The 20,994-nt window shown below is 38.4% G+C and overlaps 1 protein-coding gene across 6 annotated transcripts in view; it reads right to left on the bottom strand.

The window, feature by feature from the left end:
- The window catches only part of PAM (peptidylglycine alpha-amidating monooxygenase), a 338,531-nt gene that overhangs the window by 151,458 nt on the left and 166,079 nt on the right, over positions 1–20,994 (bottom strand). For all 6 annotated transcript variants that reach the window (XM_051853947.2, XM_051853946.2, XM_051853949.2 and 3 more), the window contains one exon: positions 103–160. In XM_051853947.2, coding sequence (XP_051709907.1) covers positions 103–160 — 58 coding nt within the window. The remainder of the gene's footprint in view (positions 1–102; positions 161–20,994) is intronic.

The following is a 20,994-nucleotide window of genomic DNA, read 5'->3' as shown; positions in this document are numbered from 1 at the left end:
TGCTCATAACCATCAGAGAGAGCCTCTCACTGGCTTCAAATAGCTGTCCTCCCTTCCAATGCCACCCCACTGCCAGACAGGCAACACACAATTAATACTTACTCACGAAGGCTTCCTCATCCACGGGCAAACGCATTGACATGCAGAAGTACGTATCCGACTATTAAAGAAAGAAAGATAACAAAAATCCAAATTAAACTACTGCCAGCAAGAAATGAAATAATAACTATGAAAAGTATGGCCTCTATGTCTGCAAAACAAATACTGGCTCAGTGAGGTTAGGCTGCCTACAGATGGCTGAAGCGATGTCAGGATAGTGGAAGGTTGAGTCTGGAACTTCACATTTTTCCAATTCTTAACAACTTTAGGCCCAATTTGTAAAACCAATGATACTCGGTGATATTTCTAGTATTGTCACAGTTAAATGCAATATTTTAGATGTGTATAAAAAAGGGGTGGAACAACTGAATGCATTTGATTTTAAAATGGTAGGATTCAGTTTTGACCATTTTTACTACTTGTAAAATTAAATACTTAATTTCTTGAATTAAATATTCAAATATTAATGAGAGAAATATACTGAATAAAAGTTGGTCTTAAAATACAATATTGTATTTGGCTGCTTTCCCTTACTAAAATTTTTATTAAACACTCTGAAGAAATCAACACAAACTCCAATTATTATTTTTTTTTTTTTGGTCAGTTACTGGACTCTTACTCATGCTATCATTTTTCCACTATCAAATGTATTAACATTCAGAATTTTTAGTGATAAAATTATAATTTAAGGAGAAAGGTGCTATGGGTTGAGGTGTATTGTCTCCCCAAAACTCATACAGCTCTTTTAACTCTGATGACTTTACAGCTGACAGACTAAGGATGGAGACTTGATATAACAATGGCACCTGAGAGGCAAGACCACCGAGAGGTCTTGGGCTTACTGGGGGCATGCCAGCAGAGTGGTTCTTTGAGAGGTTTGGTGATCTCAGTTCAAGTACTGCTTGGCTGCTCTCTCACTGCCTCCTGTCCCACGTGCCATGGCCAGCCTCCACAGATGCCAGACTTCGGGAGGTGCCTGACCTTTGAACTGTACTCTCCAAAAAATGTAGGCTGAAATAAACCATTTCTTTACCAGCGAAGCTCCTCTTGGGTATTTTAGTTGAAACAACAAATAAGCCACTAATACAGTGGTCCTGTGTTGATCTGTATACTCCAGATCCATACTGGAAATCCAGTTATGTTATGGTTGATAATACCAGTGATCTTCAACAAGTTTATAGAAAACATGTTATGAAAAAAATGCCAAGGTTTCCAAAATTTCTGCACCAAAATAAACTTAACTTTTCATTCCATATTCCATGGACTTTTTGAAGCACCCTTGTATGCCCAATACAAAGACAGGCTGTACTCATTTACTAACACCTACATCTTAGATAATCACTTCACCTCACCAACAGAGAGAGATTGTTTTGGTCTCTCTAAACTTACTGGTTACCTAAAAATCATGAATTTTGTACCTGTTTTCTTACTTCTGCTCTGGGAATCAGGGAGATTCAAATATAGTCTTAAAATTTGAAAAATTGCAAAAATGAACGGTCTTAGTTATTACTTTTATATATGGTATTTTTCTCACTTAAAAGCAAATTGTCTCATTTCTTAAAAATCTTTAACATTATTTACATCCAACTTTACTTTGCTATGAAAGGAGCTATGAAATGTTGAAGGTTGCACACATCCACGATAAATAAATAAACAGGGTATACAAAATTTTGGAAATACAGAAGCAAAATGGTGCTTGAAGATCTTAGAGTCACTCATAAGACTACTCATAAATATTTTTGCAATCCCTGAACTACTAATGTTACAAAACATACCCTACTCTGTTCTAATACTGAAAAAGAATAAGCTCAAGATTCTTTTTTATTTGATTCTCCTATGCTGTCAGGAATAATTCAGGACCAGAGGATACTTAATGGCTCCTGTGATGACTATTTGTAGCCAATATGCTTATCATGCGACAAGCATGATTCTCAATGTTTTACCTGTACTATGTCATTTGGGAACTACAATAGTCGTAGACAGTAGATAACCACAATTCCACTTCAAAGATATAATAATAGTAATAATAACAATAACTAATACTTATAGTTTAACTTTATATTAGCATGATTCTAAACATTTCACCTGTATCAACTTCTTTGATACTCAAAACACATTCCTACGAAGTAGATACTATCATTATATTTTACAGAGAAGGAAATTGAGGCAAGCTAGGGTTGACCAACTTTGCAAGGATGCCCTAGCTAATGATAAAAACCCTCTCCTTGATAAACTCTATCCATGTTCCTCTTAGTCTTCTTGATGAGGCATCAAATTTGGCCTATAAGCTCTTCAGACTCTCAGCTCAGATGATTTTGTCTACCTTATACACACACACACACACTCACACACTCACACATTATGAGATCTGAACAAATGGTGGTATACTTTTTAACAACTCAAGAATTCATCCCTCTATGACTATACCTCTAAAGGTGACTGCCTGAGAAAACTCAATGGTGGGAGGAGAATTTATTGTTTATTCCAACCAAAATGTCATAATAGACATAGGTTCCTGAACCTCATTATAAGAGCAGTTACATTAGAAAGTTTGAGACTGAAATCCTTTCTCTGCCTCTTTGATACGTGAATTGTCTGATGTCCAAAGCTGTCTTCTCATGAATTCAAAGAGATAACTCTGCTCAGTTCCCAGTGAAGGACACACCTTGCTCTAATCTGCACTATTGCCTCCTGTCCAAAAGATACTCCTTTGTTGCTACTCCCAGTAACAAACCCAGATGGCCCAGGTGTATGGACCCTTCACATGGACCCATGCCTTTTCCTCTGCACACTCCACCCTTGAAAGATCTCTTCCCTTTTGCTCAGCAATGTTCAGTTCTGTTCACAGTGGAGCCCTTGCCTATTATAACAGTCATTGTTTTATAGGCTCTAACTCCACTTCTTTAACTGGGGCCTGGCATGTTTGTGTTCAACACAAATTCAGAAGGTAGTAACTGAACACAGGCAGTCTGACTAATGCCTTACAGATCATTCAAAGCAAGTGGACAAATAATGACTTAAAAGCAAATATAAAAACAAAAGTAAATCTCAAGCAGCAAAGCATATATTTAGGACAAGAAAAGAGCAAGAGGTTGTAATGAAATGCAAATGAAGTAGAATTTTTTTATACAATTTGGACAAAACAGATTTGGGTTTTATGCTATCTTTGATTTTATTATAAGGCAGCTCATGTTGCTTTTGAAATAGCCAAATTACAGGCCTAAACTGATATCTCAAATTCATCAAGTTGGTTCTCTTGATCAAAAAAATAACTAAGACATAATGAAGATTACATATAATGCACAGAATAAAGGAAACTATTATTATACTCAGCACTGATCATATCCATACTGTAATTCTTGTTCTTACCATCAGTTACCCAATTTAAAATGCAAAGATAACTTGGGAATGTCTTTCTTCTACCAATTTATATTCTTGGCTTATAACTTCTCTAATAATGGGAATGTGTTTAGGGTTCAATAGTTTCTTTCCTGAGTTATTACAGCCAATTGAGAAAAGATAAAGAAGAGAGAGAAAGATAAAGAAGAGAGAAAGAGAGATGAAGGAGACCCTACAGAATCTTGGGGGACCACAAATCCATTTTAGATATTGTACCAATGACCTACAATGCATCATATACTCTGATTTAGGATTTTACTTTCCTATTTTTCAAGATAAAGCATAATTCTGTTGGAAGAAAAGAAAGCGAACATTTTTCTAAAATGAGCATATTTTAAAATGTGCTATGTATCAAATCAATAATGAGTCTTTAGCTGAAAGCCCTGAAGACCACAATTCAATAGAACAGGAAACGGTAAAAGATAATTTACTCTTTTCTATGCAAATGTAAGAGGAACTGTTGATTTTGTTCTTAAGTAATTTGGTACCATGGTGTGGTTTCAAGAACCAAGCTCTGATCTACAAAAAGCAGATAAGCCTCCAAGGGTCAGTCAGTTGGAGAAGCCAAATCTTAAGGATGACTCATGGCTGAATATGAGTAAGCACTTTATAAAAATGTTACTTCATTCGATTCACACATCTGTGATGTGAACAAGTCTAATAGAGATTGCACCTTCTTGTTAAAGAAATGGAAACAGATTGGAAGATCACAGATCCAGTGAAGGCCACCCAAGTGGTTAGTGTCAGAATTAGAATTGAAAGTCTTCAAGTTTATGCCTTCTAAGATGATCAAAAACAATTAGGCACCTTTCTTGCCACCTGAAATGCAGTTTTGATTTAGTTAATTGTAATTCCTGGTAGTCCTTTAAATCATCTTGCCTTTGTATTTTTATGAGACTAAATCCCCAAATTTTTTTTTAAAGATTTATTTTTTTATTTGAAAGAGCTACAAAGAGAGAGGAGAGGCAGAGAGAGAGAGAGAGAGGGAGGTCTTCCATCCAATGGTTCACTCCCCAATTGGCTGCAATGTCCAGAGCTGCGCCGATCCAAAGCTAGGAAGGAGCCAGGAGCCTCTTCCAGGTCTCCCACGCTGGTGCAAGGGCCCAAGGACCTGGACCATCTTCTACTGCTTTCCCAGGCCATAGCAGAGAGCTGGATCAGAAGTGGAGCAGCTGGGTCTCCAACCAGCACCCATATGGGATGCTAGCACTGCAGGTGGCTTTACCCGCTTTACCACTGCCCTGGCCTTTAAATCCCAAATATTAAATAAAACTAAAAGCTCTTCATAAGTAAATTAATAGGTCTTTTTTTTAAAGACATATAATTTGTGGAAGAATGGTTTGGACAATGGACTTTGCCAAACTATTTTGAGTAATTACAACACAGAGAAAGAAAGACTATGTAGGGTGATGCCACAATATTATTTCATCAACACAGGTTAATTTCTATAGAAGATCATCATGATGGATGAAATTCAAATTCTGTGCTGCAGAAGTTTAAGAATTTATGATGATAATAACATGTAATCATGTAGTTAACTACAGCAAACCATGAATCAAGTAATCTTTTTTTTTTTTTTTTTTTAAGTACAGCTTCTGGAGGCAACAATGACAAGAGAACTTGAATGATGTATTATTCAAGTAATAAAATTACTCCATCACTGATTTTAGCAAGTAATCAGATGTGTTTTTCTTTTTCACATGAAGAACACCAAGAACACTATTTGATAATACAGCGAACCTATGACCTCTGTCATTCAACAAGGTGAAAAACAAAGTCCAAATGATTTAAATATATAATTAGTACTTTGGACGTGCTATCTTCTAAAAGGAAGAACATTTATTAAACCTCCAATTGCATTCTGACTAACACTAGTCTAGCAGATAGGAAATAACAGACTTTTTTTTTTTTTTTTTTTTTTTTGACAGGCAGAATGGACAGTGAGAAAGAGAGACAGACAAAGAGAAAGGTCTTCCTTTTCCATTGGTTCACCCCTCAATGGCCACTGCGGCTGGTGCACTGCGGCGGGCGCACTGCCCTGATCTGAAGCCAGGAGCCAGGTGCTTCTCCTGGTCTTCCATGTGGGTACAGGGGCTCAAGGACTATGGGCCATCCTCCACTGCACTCCTGGGCCACAGCAGAGAGCTGGACTGGAAGAGGAGCAACCAGGACAGAATCCGGTGCCCCGACCAGGACTAGAATCCAGTGTGCAGGTGCCGCAGGCAGAGGATTAGCCTAATGAGCTGCGGTGCTGGCCCAGACTTGGTTTTAAAGATTGAAAACTGAAGACAAAGAAGGGAAATCATTTAAGAATTGCTAAAATGAGGGCCGGTGCTGTGGCATAGTGGGTAAGGCCACCACCTGCAGAGCCAGCATCCCATATGGGTGCCAGTTTGAGTCCCGGCTGTTCTACTTCCTGTCCAGCTCTCTGCTATGGCTTTGGAAAGCAGTAGAAGATGGCCCAAGCCCTTGGGCCCCAGCACCTGTGTGGGAGACCCGGCGGAAGCTCCTGGCTCTTGGCTTCAGATTGGCGCAGCTCCGGCTGTTGCAGCCAACTAGGGAGTGAACCAGCAGATGGAAGACCTTTCTCTCTCTGCCTCTCCTTCTCTCTTTGTGTAATTCTTTCAAGTAAAATAAATAAATTTTAAAAAATTGATAAAATGAAGTTTGTCCCCAGTTCTTTAAAGCACTTCTGTTTCCACTACTGAAAAACAGATATAACAAGTTTTTTAAAATAATGTGTTATTAATTCTTAGATACAAATGTAGTGTGAGAATTTAATGTGAGAAAAAAGGGAATCAGTGACACATAAAATATGGTAAGAAGTTCTAGTCCAAGTCCCCTAAATTTTCAACAGCACCTGAGAACACTTCATGAAAGCTTGTTAACAACTACAGTGAACTTGCTAATGCCATCGCTATTTAATTCTGTCACCATTTTGTTTCTGAAAGTAATGTTCTTAGAAAATATATACATAATTGAAATCAATGCTTCCCTCTAACACATTCTGAAGAGACAAAAACAGCACATTACTGCCCATTAGATAGTTTTTCCATGCGAACACACTGTCCCAGAAAGGACGCATCTATAATTCAACCCAGAGTACCAGAACAACCTGTCACAATTTTCCATACATCATCATCATCAACCCTCTTTTTCCTCTCTGTGGGAAGAACTCTGTATCTGAGCGTGGTGCCAGGAGACTGTCTGTAAAACACTGCCGATTCAAACTGCTAACATAAGGCTCAGATGAACAAAACCGGAGAAATAATCAGCATCTCTGTAGCGTGTCTCCCAGCGCTATCTGTTTGGGCATATCAGCCAAATCTGAGTCAAGAGGGATATGATATTGCTGATGTCTCTTATGGCTGCTATTGAGAACTATCCAAGAAAAGCACATTTTTCTGACAAAAGAAGACAATGTGTTAAGGGAAAAAAAAGCCCTTATTACTAAAGAAGGCATATGATATTCTATTATTACAAATTTTAACCAAGAGTTTGCATGGAGACAACAATGCTAACTAACACTCTGTTTAACCATTGAAGAAAAAGGAATATTTTATTTTGATCTAGTCCCTTGTGAGACAGAGATGCAGTGGTTTCTATGGGAAAGGAAGTTAATAAAATCAACTGCTTATTTAAATTAATATGGGACAAACAAAACCATCTGTATGCCATTACCCGTGAAAACGGTTCACATAAAACCAGTAATTTTTGTTCTGGGAAACCAAAGGTACCATTCAGATTCGAGTGTTGAGTGCTAGGATCTGATCCTGATTGGATGATATCATTTTATGGTGCAGAGTCAGAGAATCTTCCAGACTACGTTTCTCAAGCAGACTATGCAGTGTGGTGACACAAACAGGTATACAGATAGACAACACGACCCAGCTCTACCTGGATATGGCTATTTTGATCATTTCTGTGGTATCTGAAAACTGTTTTTTTTCTATAAATAGGCCATAAAATCATCACACTGTGTATAGTGTGGTCTCTCATACGTTTTCTTGTTCAGCCTTGTTAGATAAGCAGAACTACTTTAAAAAAAAGGTAAATATGAAATGTGATGGACAGATTTACTTGAATGTAATAATAATTTCACTATGTATATGTACATTAAAATAGCATGTTGCACAAAGTCAAACCAAGAACCAGTGTAACATCCAACAGTGGCAATTGTGACTTTATGCCTTGCAGTAGTTGCTAGAAATTAGGTGGCAACCTCTACACTAACCCTAGATCACATAAATTTAAAATGCAATCCAGAAAAGCTGTTCAGGATTCATAAAGTGTGCATAGTTTTACACAGTATTCACTCTGAGTTTAAATTACTTGAGTTCTACAAAGAACTAATGGAAATCTCAGGACTTCACGAGGTTCTACAACTCCAGCTTAGGAACGTACAGAATATAATCAGGCAACTTTGACACAAATTTTGATTCTAAGAAGAAAAAAGCAACTGGAAAATTATTCTTCAAAGTTTTCATTTAACTGCTCTAAATAGGTAATGGAATGAAACTGCTGTTTCGCAAAGTGACTTAAACACATACATAATTAGCTCTCTGACTCAGTAGTGTTTGTGCTCTAACCTCATCCTAGCACATATAAAAGGAATGAACATTTCCTAGAGTGAAAATTTAGATTTAAAAAGATTTAACAGCCGGCGCCGTGGCTCAATAGGCTAATCCTCCACCTTGCGGCGCCGGCACACCGGGTTCTAGTCCCGGTCAGGGCGCCGGATTCTGTCCCAGTTGCCCCTCTTCCAGGCCAGCTCTCTGCTATGGCCAGGGAGTGCAGTGGAGGATGGCCCAGGTGCTTGGGCCCTGCACCCCATGGGAGACCAGGAAAAGCACCTGGCTCCTGGCTCCTGCCATCGGATCAGCGCGGTGCGCCGGCTGCAGCGGCAGCCATTGGAGGGTGAACCAACAGCAAAGGAAGACCTTTCTCTCTCTCTCTCTCTCTCTCACTGTCCACTCTGCCTGTCAAAAATTAAAAAAAAAAAAAAAAGATAAAAAAAAGATTTAACTCCCAGAAACCTGAATTTAAGACATCTGATTACACATAAAATTTTTTAAGCTATCACCTTTGTATGTAGTCTACTCTCATTTTCCATTCCTTTGTGTCTAGCCCTTAACATACAGTTTTTAAAAATATACTGCCTATTTATGTTTCTTAGACTCTGGAAGAAATAGTTATAATGCAGATTTTATGTTAAAATACCCCCCAAAGTATTCCACTCTTGCCCTTAACATTAATCTATGCTCTGTCCCTACCAAATTTTCATGCATTTATCCCAACCTAGAATGCCAATCCTCTTATAATGCTGTTTGTCTGCCATCTTTAGCACTTAGTATAATATCTGGCACATATTGGGAGTTCAATTAATATTTGTCAATAAACACACAGTTTAAGAAAGAAAGGCTAACTAAAACCTGCATTATAGATGCTACCTAATTAGGGTTTTATACAGCATTACTTTCTCACATGAATTTTATCCTTCAGTTGATTCATCCCGGAATCCCATTAGCATTTTAAAACTATAATCACACTACGGCTGATGATGACAAGATTCTCCATGCCAAGTAGCTCAAATGGAAGCAACTTTCCTGGCAAGGGCTCTTCTTTGGGAATTACAAATCTGTAAGTGCAAATGATGAGCGCAAAAATATTTTGGTGAGGGAACAGCTGTCTCAGAGCATTCACAAACTTTCAGTGATAAGCACATAAAAAGGAACATACTAATGGTCTATAATGAATTGCCTATGACACACCCCAGTGGTGACAGTGGGAAATCCTCCCGGGCCTTTTGAAGGTCGGGAAGTTACAGGAGGGAGATTGTGCCATTCTGAATAGTGGTTGCTGATGTCTACACCCCTCACCATTTTCAACCTTCAGCTAAGGGTTCAAGCCTTCCTCCAAATTTCCCTGAATACAGAGGCATTTCATTTCATTAACTTTGTATCGATATCAACTACTGACACTCATGATGCTCTTCTTTAACAAAAATGAATGGGAACTGACTGCGTTTATCACATTTGTTTGGAGAAGCTTCCAGAGACAGCTCCACAGTCTGTATTCCAAACATCATATTTTATGCCAAGTGGCTTGCATTTGTCACTGGTACAATACAGTACCATAGAAGAGAAGCTTTAGACTTGAAATGGCTGTACACTACTTTATTAGTTGAGTTGCATTTTATTCCCATGAAGTTTAACGTGAACCATCAGAAAACAGTCATCTCAACTTCTGTCCATTCTGAGTCTGTTCTATTGGTCTATGGGTTTGTTTTTATGCCAATCTCTTCTGTTTTAATTACTGTAACTCTGCAGAATATTTGAAAGTCAGGTAGTGTAATGGCTCCTGCTTTGTTCTTTTGCTTAATATCACTTTTTGCTCATGATTTGGGACTTTTGTGGTCCTATACAAAATTAGTAGTATTTTTTCTAGTTGTGTGAGAAATGCCAATGAAATTTTGGTAGGGGTTGCATTGAATCTGTAAATAACTTTACGTAGTATGCACACTCTAATGATACTGATGTTTCCAATCCATGAAAAAAGACATATTTTCTGCAAGTACGCTTCAACTACTTTCATCAGTGATGAATAGCTTTCATTGTAGAAATCTTTCACCTCTTTATGCTTAAACTTATTCCCAGGCATTTTGTTTATTTTTGTAGCTACTGGAAATGGAATTTCTTCTTTGATTTCTTTTCCAGACGATTCACTATTGTTGTATAACAACTCTACTGGTTTTTAGACACTGACTTAGTATCCTGCAACTTTGCTGAATGTTTTAGTTACAACAGCTTTTTGGGGAGTTTGTGGTATTTTCTATGTAAAAACACTTCATCTGCAAACAGTGACTATTTGACTTCCTCTTTCCAATGTGGATGCTCTTTGTTTCTTTCTCTTGCCTAAGGGCTCTAGCTACGACTTTCAGTACTATGTTGAATAAAAGTGGTAAAAGTAGTCATACTTTTCTTGTTCCAGATCACAGAAAGCCTTTAGCTTTTCCATATTCAATATGATATTAGCTTTGGCTTATTATACATACCTTTATTATGTTGAATAGCTGTTGGCTTATTATGCACAGTCTTTATTACATTGAAAAATATTCCATCTATCTAATTTGATTAAAATGTTTATCCTGAAGCAATGTTAATTTATCACAAATCATTCATTTTCTTCATCTATTAAGATGATCATATGATTTTTTTCCTTCATTCTCTGTTTATCTGGTGTGTCAAATTTACAGATTTGCTTATACTAAACCAATCTCGCATTTTTGGGGTGAATCTCACTTGGATATGGTGAAGGATCTCTTTTACATAATTTTGGATTTGACTTGCTAGAATTTTATTGGGGATTTTAAAATCTAGGTTCATCAAGGTTATTAGCCTCTAGCTTTCTTTTTTCGGTTGTGTGTTTGTCTGGTTTTGGTATCAAGGTAATGCTGGCCTCATGTAATGAATTTGGGAGAATTCCCTGCTCTTCTATTTTTTGAAATAATTTAAGAAAGGTTGGTGTTATATATTAAAAGGATAATTTTATAATACAGGTGCTGGAAAAACTGGATATCCAGATGCAGTAAAGGAAATCAGACACTCTCCCTTATCTCTCATCATTTATAAAAATCCGCCTGCAGCGCTGGCACTCCAGGTTCTAGTCCCAGTTGGGGCACCAGATTCTGTCACGGTTGCCCCTCTTCTAGGCCAGCTCTCTGCTATGGCCTCGGAGTGCAGTGGAGGATGGCCCAGGTGCTTGGGCCCTGCACCCGCATGGAAGACCAGGAGAAGCACCTGGCTCCTGGCTTCGGATCAGCATAGCCGGCCGCAGCGCACCGGTTGTAGTGGCCATTTGTGGGGTGAACCAACGGAATAGGAAGACCTTTCTTTCTGTCTCTCTCTCTCTCACTGTCTAACTCTGCCTGTCAAAAAAAAAAAAAAAAAAAAAAAATCAAAATGAATTAAAGATCTAAATTTGAGACCCGAAACTTCGAGACTATTAAGGGAAAACACTTTAGAACACTGGAATGGGCAAGGATTTTCTAGGTCAGACTTCAAAAAGACAGGTAATAAAAGCAAAAATTCTATGGGATACTGTCAAATGGGATTTTGTCAAACTAAAGAGCTTTTGCACAGCAAAAGAACAATCAACAGAGTGAAGAGACAAACTACAGAAAGAGAAGGCATATTTGCAAACTATACATCTGACAAGATATTAATGTCCACAATATGTAAGGAATTCAAATTACTGAACAATAATCCAATTAAAAAAATGGGCAGTAGATCTAAATAGATACAGGACCAAATATGGCCAACAGGTACATGAAAAAATGCTCAACATCATCAATCATCAGGGAAATACAAATCAAAATCACAGAGATATCATCAAACTCCAGTAAGACTGGCTATTATCAAAAAGACAAAAGATAACAAGTGTTGGCAAGGATAAGGAGAATAGGGAACTCTTTCACATTGTTGCTGGGAAAGTAAACTAGTATAGCCATTGGTGCCTCAAAGGACTAAAAATAGAACCACCATCGATCCAGAAACCCCACCACGTGGTATATAGTCAAGGGAAATGAAACTCATGTGTCAAAGCGACATCTCCATTCCCATTTGTACTGAAGCACTATGTATAATAATCAAAAAGTGGAAGCAATAATCCACTGATGAATGGATAAAAAATGTGGCCCATATAAACGATGGAGTAGTACTCAGCCCTAAAAAAGGATGAAATCTTGTTATCTGCAACAACACCTACGGAACTGGAAGTTATTATGTGGAGTGAAATAAACCAACCAACCAGAGAAGGATCACATGATCTCACTCATTTGTGAAGTCTAGGTTGCCAGAGGCTGAGGAGAGAGGTGGAAAGGGAGAGGTGGGGAAAGACTGATTGATGGCTAATTGGTTATAGCTAGACGGGAGTAAGACATTTTGGGGTTTGATTCTGCAGTTGGGTGATTATAGCTAATGTTAATGTACTGCATATTTCCCTATTTTGAAAAACCTAGAAAATCAGATTTTGGATGGTTTCCCTATAAAGAAATGTTAGTGTTTGAAAGTATAAATTTACTTATTCTGATTGCATATGTACAACATACACAAGTAGTGAAACATCACTAGCACCTCATAAATATGCACATTTTTATGTCTATTACAATTTTTAAATAAAAAGTATAGGCCTGTTTAAGATATCCTCTAAATATCAGTATGGAAATCCATTCTTGCATCTATTCATTAATTTAATAGACATGCCTATTGAGCATCTCCCAGGAAGCTGACACTGTGCTACATTCATAAACTATGAGCCAACATACACATGTGGTCATACAAATCTATGTCAAATTTTTACTATTTTAAGTACTACATGGGAGTAGCATAGGTTGCAAAAAGAGTCAGAAATTCAGGGGAGATGATGTAGTAAAAGGGGCTGGCAATGTTTTAGCATAGGAAACAGAATTTACAAAGGCCCATAACTATAGAGATCGTCATGTGATTGGGAAAATGAAAGTCAGTACACACGGACAGAAGAATTAAAAGCTACACTGGAAAATAAATGCAGCACCTCATATTATATATTATTCCATATTAAGGAATTTGGCTATTTTGTCTTGCTTCCCTTTATAGCAACAAAAAGCCACTGCTTTTTTTTTTTTTTTTCAGAAAACTGACATGGAAGCCAGAACTAATTTACTAGACTAATGAGTCTAGTAAAAAGTATTTGCTCAGGAAAGTGATTAAGTTATTATCATAGTTTAAAATTGAGTGATTTGGAACACAGAAGAAGAGGTGAGGACAGATTCTGGTGATATTTAGCAGGAAATGACACAATCTGGGAGTAGAGTAGAGTGGAAGGTACAGAGCAGTGTTAAGAATAATTCTTAGATTTCTAGTGTGCACAACTGCATGTATTGATGAGATCATCATTAAGACAAAAAAAATCACAAGTAGAAGATTTCAAGAAGATAATACATCTGGCCGTGGGCATGTTGAATTCGAAGACTTTTTTAAAATATACATATAAATGTCTAAGAGGCAACTGAACCAAAGTTTTGGGTTTCAGAGATAAAGTTTGGCTTAAAGACATAAATTGATGCAACATAAAAGTTGGGAGATTCCCTGCAAATGAGTGCAGAGGAGGCTGGCTACAGAAAGTAGAGAGAGGAAAGGAAAGAGAACTGATAAAGCTGTGAAGTGATTGGCCAAGGAACACTGGCCTGGAAGTTTAGAGAAAAACCAGGAGTCTTACGTGATGGAATCCAAAAAAAAAAAGAGAATTTTTCAAGAAGGAGAGAGTAGTTGACAATGTCAATAGTCAAAAATCTGTAAGCTGACACTGTTCTTATAGTCATGGCCATATTAATACAAGGGTACTTCAAAAAGTTTGTGGAAAATGGAATTAATAATAATAATACATAATTTTTTCTTTTGTGCAAAAAATTTTTGAGACCCTTGCATAGTTTTTTCATAGTAGATGTTTTCCATGGACACTATGCAGTTCTATATATATGGCATCTCAATCACATGTAAGAGGTCTAAGAAAATGTTTTCATTAACATGAATGCATTTAGTTGCAAACTACAGAAGATCAATTCAAAGTGACTTTAATAGAGAGTGGTCTCCTTTATAACACAAAGTCCAGAGGTAGGACAGCTGCAATAGTGGTTATTTCATCCAACAACTCAACAATGTCATCAAGGAATTATTTTTCAGCATTGCCTTACTGGGCCTAACGCCTTTTGTCTCTAGGATTCTCTCTTCATGATCACAAGATGGTTGTTGCAGCCTCCAGTATTCACATTTTCACAATGTCCACAAAGAGAAAGTCTCCTACTTAACAGACTTTTCAAGGAAGAGACGTTCCCAGAAGCCTTTGGGCTCCAGCAATCTTTCCACCAAATCTAACTGGCCAGAATCAAAGTGCATGCCAAGGGAAAAGGAGTGACCACAACTGGCTTGCATTCAAGGCTAACTTTCTATGCTCGGGAACACCAGTGCTGGAAGAAAAGCAGAGTCCTGTTAGACAAGAAAGGAGAGGAAATGTCCATAAAATACGAAACTAGATGGTCTTGATAGCATCTATGTAATACCTAACACATGCTTATATTCTAGGTTTAAGCGGCAGTAGATAATTTTATTGTAGATAATCCAAGGGTTATCTAAAGATTATCTGAAGATAAAATAGTTTATTGTCCTATGATTATCTACAATAAAAACCTCATTAGTGTATTGTTCAGAATTCTTGAAATCCTTGTCTTCTAGTCCAGAAAGATAAGTTCATTAAATTTATACTCAATTAGGCATTTTCAGTTGTACCTCTAACTAGCTGCCAAAATATACTAAAATATAGAGGGTGAAGAATGGACAAAATGCCAATTCCCAATTCAGCAAACCTGGTGAACTCGGGTGAAATAAGATAAAGCCAATTCAGTCCTAAAATAATATAAGACAATGATACCTTCTGAAAAAAATATCTCTTTTTTTCCTTCCAAAGAAGAGGAACAAAGGTAGTGGTTATTTATGTTTAAGGATGAAGTCATATATTTAAATGCAGCGATGAAGGGCAAAGTCATTCTGCTTCTCTCTCTCTCCCTCACAGTGATTCTGGGACCTATTCATTTTCCTCAAATTTCCAACTCATAAAGGAAACATTTCAACAGATTTGCATCGTCTGCCTTGAACTTTTAAGAGCAACTATAAAATCAAATATAAAAATATCCTTTGGAATGCTCTTTGATTTTCCATTGCATGTCATAAACATCTCTATTTCAGCATTAGGCAGTTACAACAAAGCTTTTTAACTAGTTTGATTCCTGCTATTGGGATGTTTTAAGGGCTAAAACTTTGACTTATTCTTTTTATCCCCAGGATTACCCAGCATAGATAGTGGGTGCATGGCAAATGTTGTTTGAACTAATTCGTTGAATTTTGTTTTGTATATGACAATTAACTATTCACAAAGGGCTTATTCCTATAAAAATAGTTTTTGAACGCTGAGTTATTTTTTTTCCTGTGAGGACTTTATGCCTTTTTCTAAAGGCTATCAAACTAAATTTATCTCACTATAATTTTCCAGCTTCCATTCAATGGCAGGATTAATAATTTAAAAAAAGTAATGACTCTACAGAGGTTGTCTTCTAAAATTCCCAGGGGTGGGCACTTGTCATAAAGTTAATGGACTTATTATTATAATGAACCAAATAGCTGTAGAAACTGCAAATGCCCATTTTCCAGATATGCTTTTACTTGACATTAGTTCATTTCTCATTATAAACATAAGTATTGCACTCCAGTGCATGATATCCTTCTTTAAGTCAGCCTTGGAAAATTCCTAATACTAAACAAAAAGAGTAAATTCAATGGTTTAAAATCATCTGCATTTTCTTATGTGTTCTAAGACTTTCAGATACATGTGCAACATTGCAAGCTCCATAGTGAACAATCCTAAATTGTCTTTATTACATAATTTTTTAAAATCTGTGACCCCTAGTAGGTGTTGGAAGAAAACTTGACCATTTATAAATAGCCAGAAGTTACAGAACATAAGTGACATAAGTAATAGAAATTATATTTAAAGGTGATCAAATAGTTCATGGGTAAGTTTTCTTAGTATAGAACTATTTCCATTGACAAGTTCAGAAGGAATGACAGAACTAGAACACTTATCATATGCAATGTCTCATGAACTTCAGCAATGATTATCACCCATGATTGTTAAAATTCACAGATGAAAAGCTGATAGGAAATCTTATACATATTTATTCTCGCTAAAATGCTAACCTAAACCTCATCAAATTTCTGATGAGATAGAGCAATGTGTTGAATGATACAGGCATTCAGCAAAATCTAGAATGCCAGATACTTGCTGGGACAAATACCCTAGTTTCTTCACACGTATATTACAGAGAATAAAAGAGAAAGATTCTTTTCTTAAGTGTTTTACAAGAGACACCACCATGACTCACCATGTGGACCACATTTGGATGGCCAACAAACTAACATTTTATAAAACATAATAGAGAAACTTGATAATGACTAGATATTTGACTATACTAATGATAATAGTAGTGATTATGGTTATGTTTAAACATATCTTTTAAAAACGTACTTTTTTTGACAAATAGAGTTAGACAGTGAGAGAGAGAGAGAGACAGAGAGAAAGGTCTTCCTTCCGTTGGTTCACCCCTCAAATGGCCGCTACGGCTGGCACGCTGCACCAATCTGAAGCCAGAAGCCAGGTGTTTCCTCCTAGTTTCCCATGCGGGTGCAGGGCCCAAGCACTTGGGCCATCCTCCACTGCCTTCCTGGGCCACGCAGAGAGCTGGACTGGAAGAGGAGCAACTGGGATAGAACTCGGCGCCCATATGGGATGCCGGCGCCACAGGTGGAAAATTAACCAAGTGAGCCATGGCACTGGCCTCAGTATCAACTCTTAAGGCATTCAGATCCAGCTAAAAAGCCCATGAGAGTATTCCAGGCCCGGAAAGCCAAAACACTGTGGCAAAACAAAACAAAACAAAACAAACAACCTAAATGAAAGATCTCTGTGAGTGAGATCCCAGCGGGCTTCCATAGCCTTGGCAACTCATGAAAAGAACCTCGGTGATTACTGACGTCATAAATAAGAGTGTCAATTGTTAAATCAACAACAGGAGTCACTGTGCACTTACTTCTCATGTAGGATCTCTGTCCTTAATGTGTTGTACTATGTGAATTAACTGTATAACTAGTACTCAAACAGAACTTTATACTTTGTGTTTCTGTGTGGGTACAAACTGTTGAAATCTTTACTTAGTATATACTAAATTGATCTTCTGTACATAAAGATCATTGAAAATGAATCTTGATGTGAATGGCATGGGAGAGGGAGTGGCAGATGGGATGGTTGCGGGTGGGAGGGAGGTTACAGGGGGAAAAAGCCGCTATAATCCAAAAGTTGTACTGTGGAAATTTATATTTATTAAATAAAAGTTAAAAAAATGTACATTGAAGTATACTATAAAATAAAATGACCTGATATTTAGTATGACGCCTCAAAATAATTCAGTGTGTTTGTTGGGGGGAGACAATGTAGAGATATACAGAGAGGATGAAGTTCACTATCAGGAAACAGTGAAGCATTAAGCCTTTTGTCAAAGAACCAGAAAAATGGCAGGTGTTCAGGGAAGGGAGACATCAGAGGGCTGACTCCGTCCTAGACAGGACTTCCAGGGTCAGGGAGCAAAGCCATTTGTCTGTGCCCAACATGCACAGAGAGTCTCTTCTCCTGAGAAGATTATGCAGACAGTCAGAGACATAAGAATGGATCAAAAAAGATGACGTTCATCCTACAAGTTGTCTCCAGATCCCACATTCATAATGCACATTGATATATTTCACAAACCCTATAATTACCTTGCAAATGGTTCTGTGTATATGGCAATGTACCATTTCTATAACGAAAGAATTAATTCGCTATAGTTAATTCACTTAAATGACATCAGTCAAAGGTCCTTTAGAACACAGAAGGCACAAATGAAGGGGGCAGTTGAGAGTTCAACCAAGGAACCAGCGATGAAGGTGTAGACTAGGTCAAGGGAAACACCTAAAAGATGTTAAAACACCGCAGGGGTTTGTAAACCAAATAGCTGGTATCATCCAAAGACCCATGAAGCAAGAAGTGAGCAAGTTATAAAAACTAGAAATTGCTATAGCGATAGGAGAAGTTGACAGGAGCCATGGCCTAAGGAGAGAAACTCAGTCATTTTTTAAAATTTTTATTTATTTATTATTTGAAAGTCCAAAAGAGTTACGAAGAGAGAGAGAGAAAGAGAGAAAGAGAGAAAGAGAGAGAGAGAGGTCTTCCATCTGCTGGTTCACTCCCCAGATGGCCGCAATGGCTGGAGCTGCGCCGATCTGAAAGCCAGGAGCCTGGAGCTTCCTCCAGGTCTCTGGACCCGCAGGTGCATGAACCTGAGGACTTGGGCCATCTTGTACTGCCTTCCCAGGCCACAGCAGAGAGCTAGATCAGAAGTGGAGCAGCCAGGAATTGAACCGTTGCCCATATGGGGCGCCGGTGCTTCAGGCCAGGACATTAACCCACTGTGCCACAGTGCCAGCCCTGAAATCCAATCATTTTCAACCTCCTGCCCAATAGAAAATGAGCCAAGGAAATTAATTCCCCGCCCTTCTTCTGTTCTCCAGTCTTCTGCCAGCTGCTCCTATCCCATGGACTAAGGCAACTGAAAGCCAGAGAAAACTAGTCTGCAGAGGTCAGCCTCCTGGGAAAAGGAGGAGGCTGGAGAAGAAATCACATCTGCAGAAGCCAATAGAAAATAGCTGCACATTAAACAAATCCCAGCTTTTAGTGTTTTAAAAATTATAAAATGAGAGCCTCAAAAACAAAAGGAACTGATTTGGGCTTATTTCAGCATCTGAGAAGCCCTGAAAAGAAGAGCTGAGGAGGGAAGAAGGGGAGACTTCAGGTAATCAAAGATAAGAGAAGTTGCCCTGTGCTGAAAAGTTTCAAAAGATCTTGAGATGTGGATAGGTGCATGGTAGAGGCAGAGGTAGAGGCAGTAACTGGACTCACAGAAGTGACGCAGGTGGCATTCTATGAGTTCTCAGAAAGGAAGGTAGACAGACTGAACAGAAACAGACAACGCAAGACCTCGGGAGATGAATCTAGATATGATTTAGGAATTTGCTCTAATTTATAGATTTTGATTTTATCTAAATTAGAATTCAGGTTTGCTTAGTTGTGCTGTTAGTCACAGTGAGTGAGAGATGTGGGAAGACCACTTCAATGGAACTGGGGACATAAAGAAAAGGGGAGAGATGTGGGGTCCTGACACAGACTGGGAGGTATGCTACCAATCTTGGTTATGCCTATAATAGGGGAGTAGTAGTAGAAACATATCCACGCATTCAGCCATATGTCCCACATGTCTATCTGTCCCATAAATACATGCTAAGTCCACTGCTGCCATACGCTGGACTAGATAGAGAGGTTACAACCATGAGTAGGGTTGTGCCTTCACCCATGCTGCACTCTGATGAGGAAATAAACACAGAACCTGAATAATGACTCCATCAGTCACTTTTTCACTACTACAACGAAATATGTGAGGCACTTTAGGAGGTTTGAGACCAAGATCAGGCAACCCCACTGGTAGGGGCAGTGATGAAAGTAGCAGATGATAATGATGGAGTGCATGCAGTCACATGGTTTGAGAGCAGACCCCCAAAGTGAGCCAAGGACCTCCCACTAGGCCCACCTTTTAAACACCACAATTGTGTTGTTTCCATCCTCTTGGTCCATTAACTTACGGCTCTGAAGTTTAAACATCTACATGGGTCTGGGGGCCCAGTCATACTCAAACCATAGCAATGACACCAACAAGTGTACAATGGCAGTTGTAGAGAGCCTAAAGTGCTATGGGGCTAGCAGGCTCTCTGAAGGGTGGGGACTGGGACTAGGAAGGAAAAGCTACTCTGAGAAAGTGATGCTTGGGCTGAGAGCTGAAAGATGGGAGAGTGATCATCAGGCAAACCAGGGTGGAGGAATCACAGTAAAAACAAAACATCGGCAAAGAATCCCTAAAGAGAACGTAGCGGGCAGGAGGGAACTAAAGAGATGTTATGTGAAGTAGGAGTAGAGCAGCAAAGGGACAAATCTGAAAGACATTTCAACAAAAGGCTTAAAAACAATTGCAGACACCTAAAATGTAGACCATTAAGAAGATAAACAGTGTAATGTGGTTCTAAAAATTTTAGCAAAGGAGATGAGATATTTACCAGAATAGAAATCTCTTAGAAGGTCGACTGCCTAATCAATCCATATTTGCTAATGTGTTCTGGGCCTTAACCAAAAAACCCAATACATATCTATTCTTAACAAATATTTATTAATGCCTTCTGAGTATCATGCACTCTGCAAGGAACTGGGACTACAGCCCTCAGTAGACAATCTTTATTGCATCAGTGGGCCAACAGCCAACTTTCATAACTCAACAGCAGAAGAAACACATAGATATATATTTAAGGAACATCTACTAATCCACAGATGTTTCCTGATAAACTCCCATGTGCAAGGCACAATACAGAATACTGCAAACAATATCCCTCTTCTGGACAGGTGCGACTGGCTCCTTTTAAGTATGGATTGTGATGTTTGTTTGCTCGGTATGAACACACATGGATTAAAAATATGCATGAGGATGACTGTGGGGAGCAGCCCGGACTGGACTGAGTTACTGGAATTAAGACTTATTCTATGCATCTGCTCTCCCACAATATGGCGCTGGGAGAGAAGTAAACAGCTTCCGCACAGCTGCCTCCAGTTCAACCAATAAACTGTGGGACTTGCTACTGATTGGAGGAGAGCAGCGTACTCGGCGTGTGGGCAGCCGAGTTGGGATTGGCGGAGGAGGACTATAAAGGAGGAGAGAGACGGCATGCACCAGGGAACATCTAAGGGGAACATCTAAGGGAACGCCTGTGCAGCCCC

Source organism: Oryctolagus cuniculus, chromosome 14 (genome assembly GCF_964237555.1).
Source record: "Oryctolagus cuniculus chromosome 14, mOryCun1.1, whole genome shotgun sequence".
Classification (NCBI taxonomy): domain Eukaryota; kingdom Metazoa; phylum Chordata; class Mammalia; order Lagomorpha; family Leporidae; genus Oryctolagus; species Oryctolagus cuniculus.
This window is presented reverse-complemented; position numbering and strand designations above follow the sequence as displayed.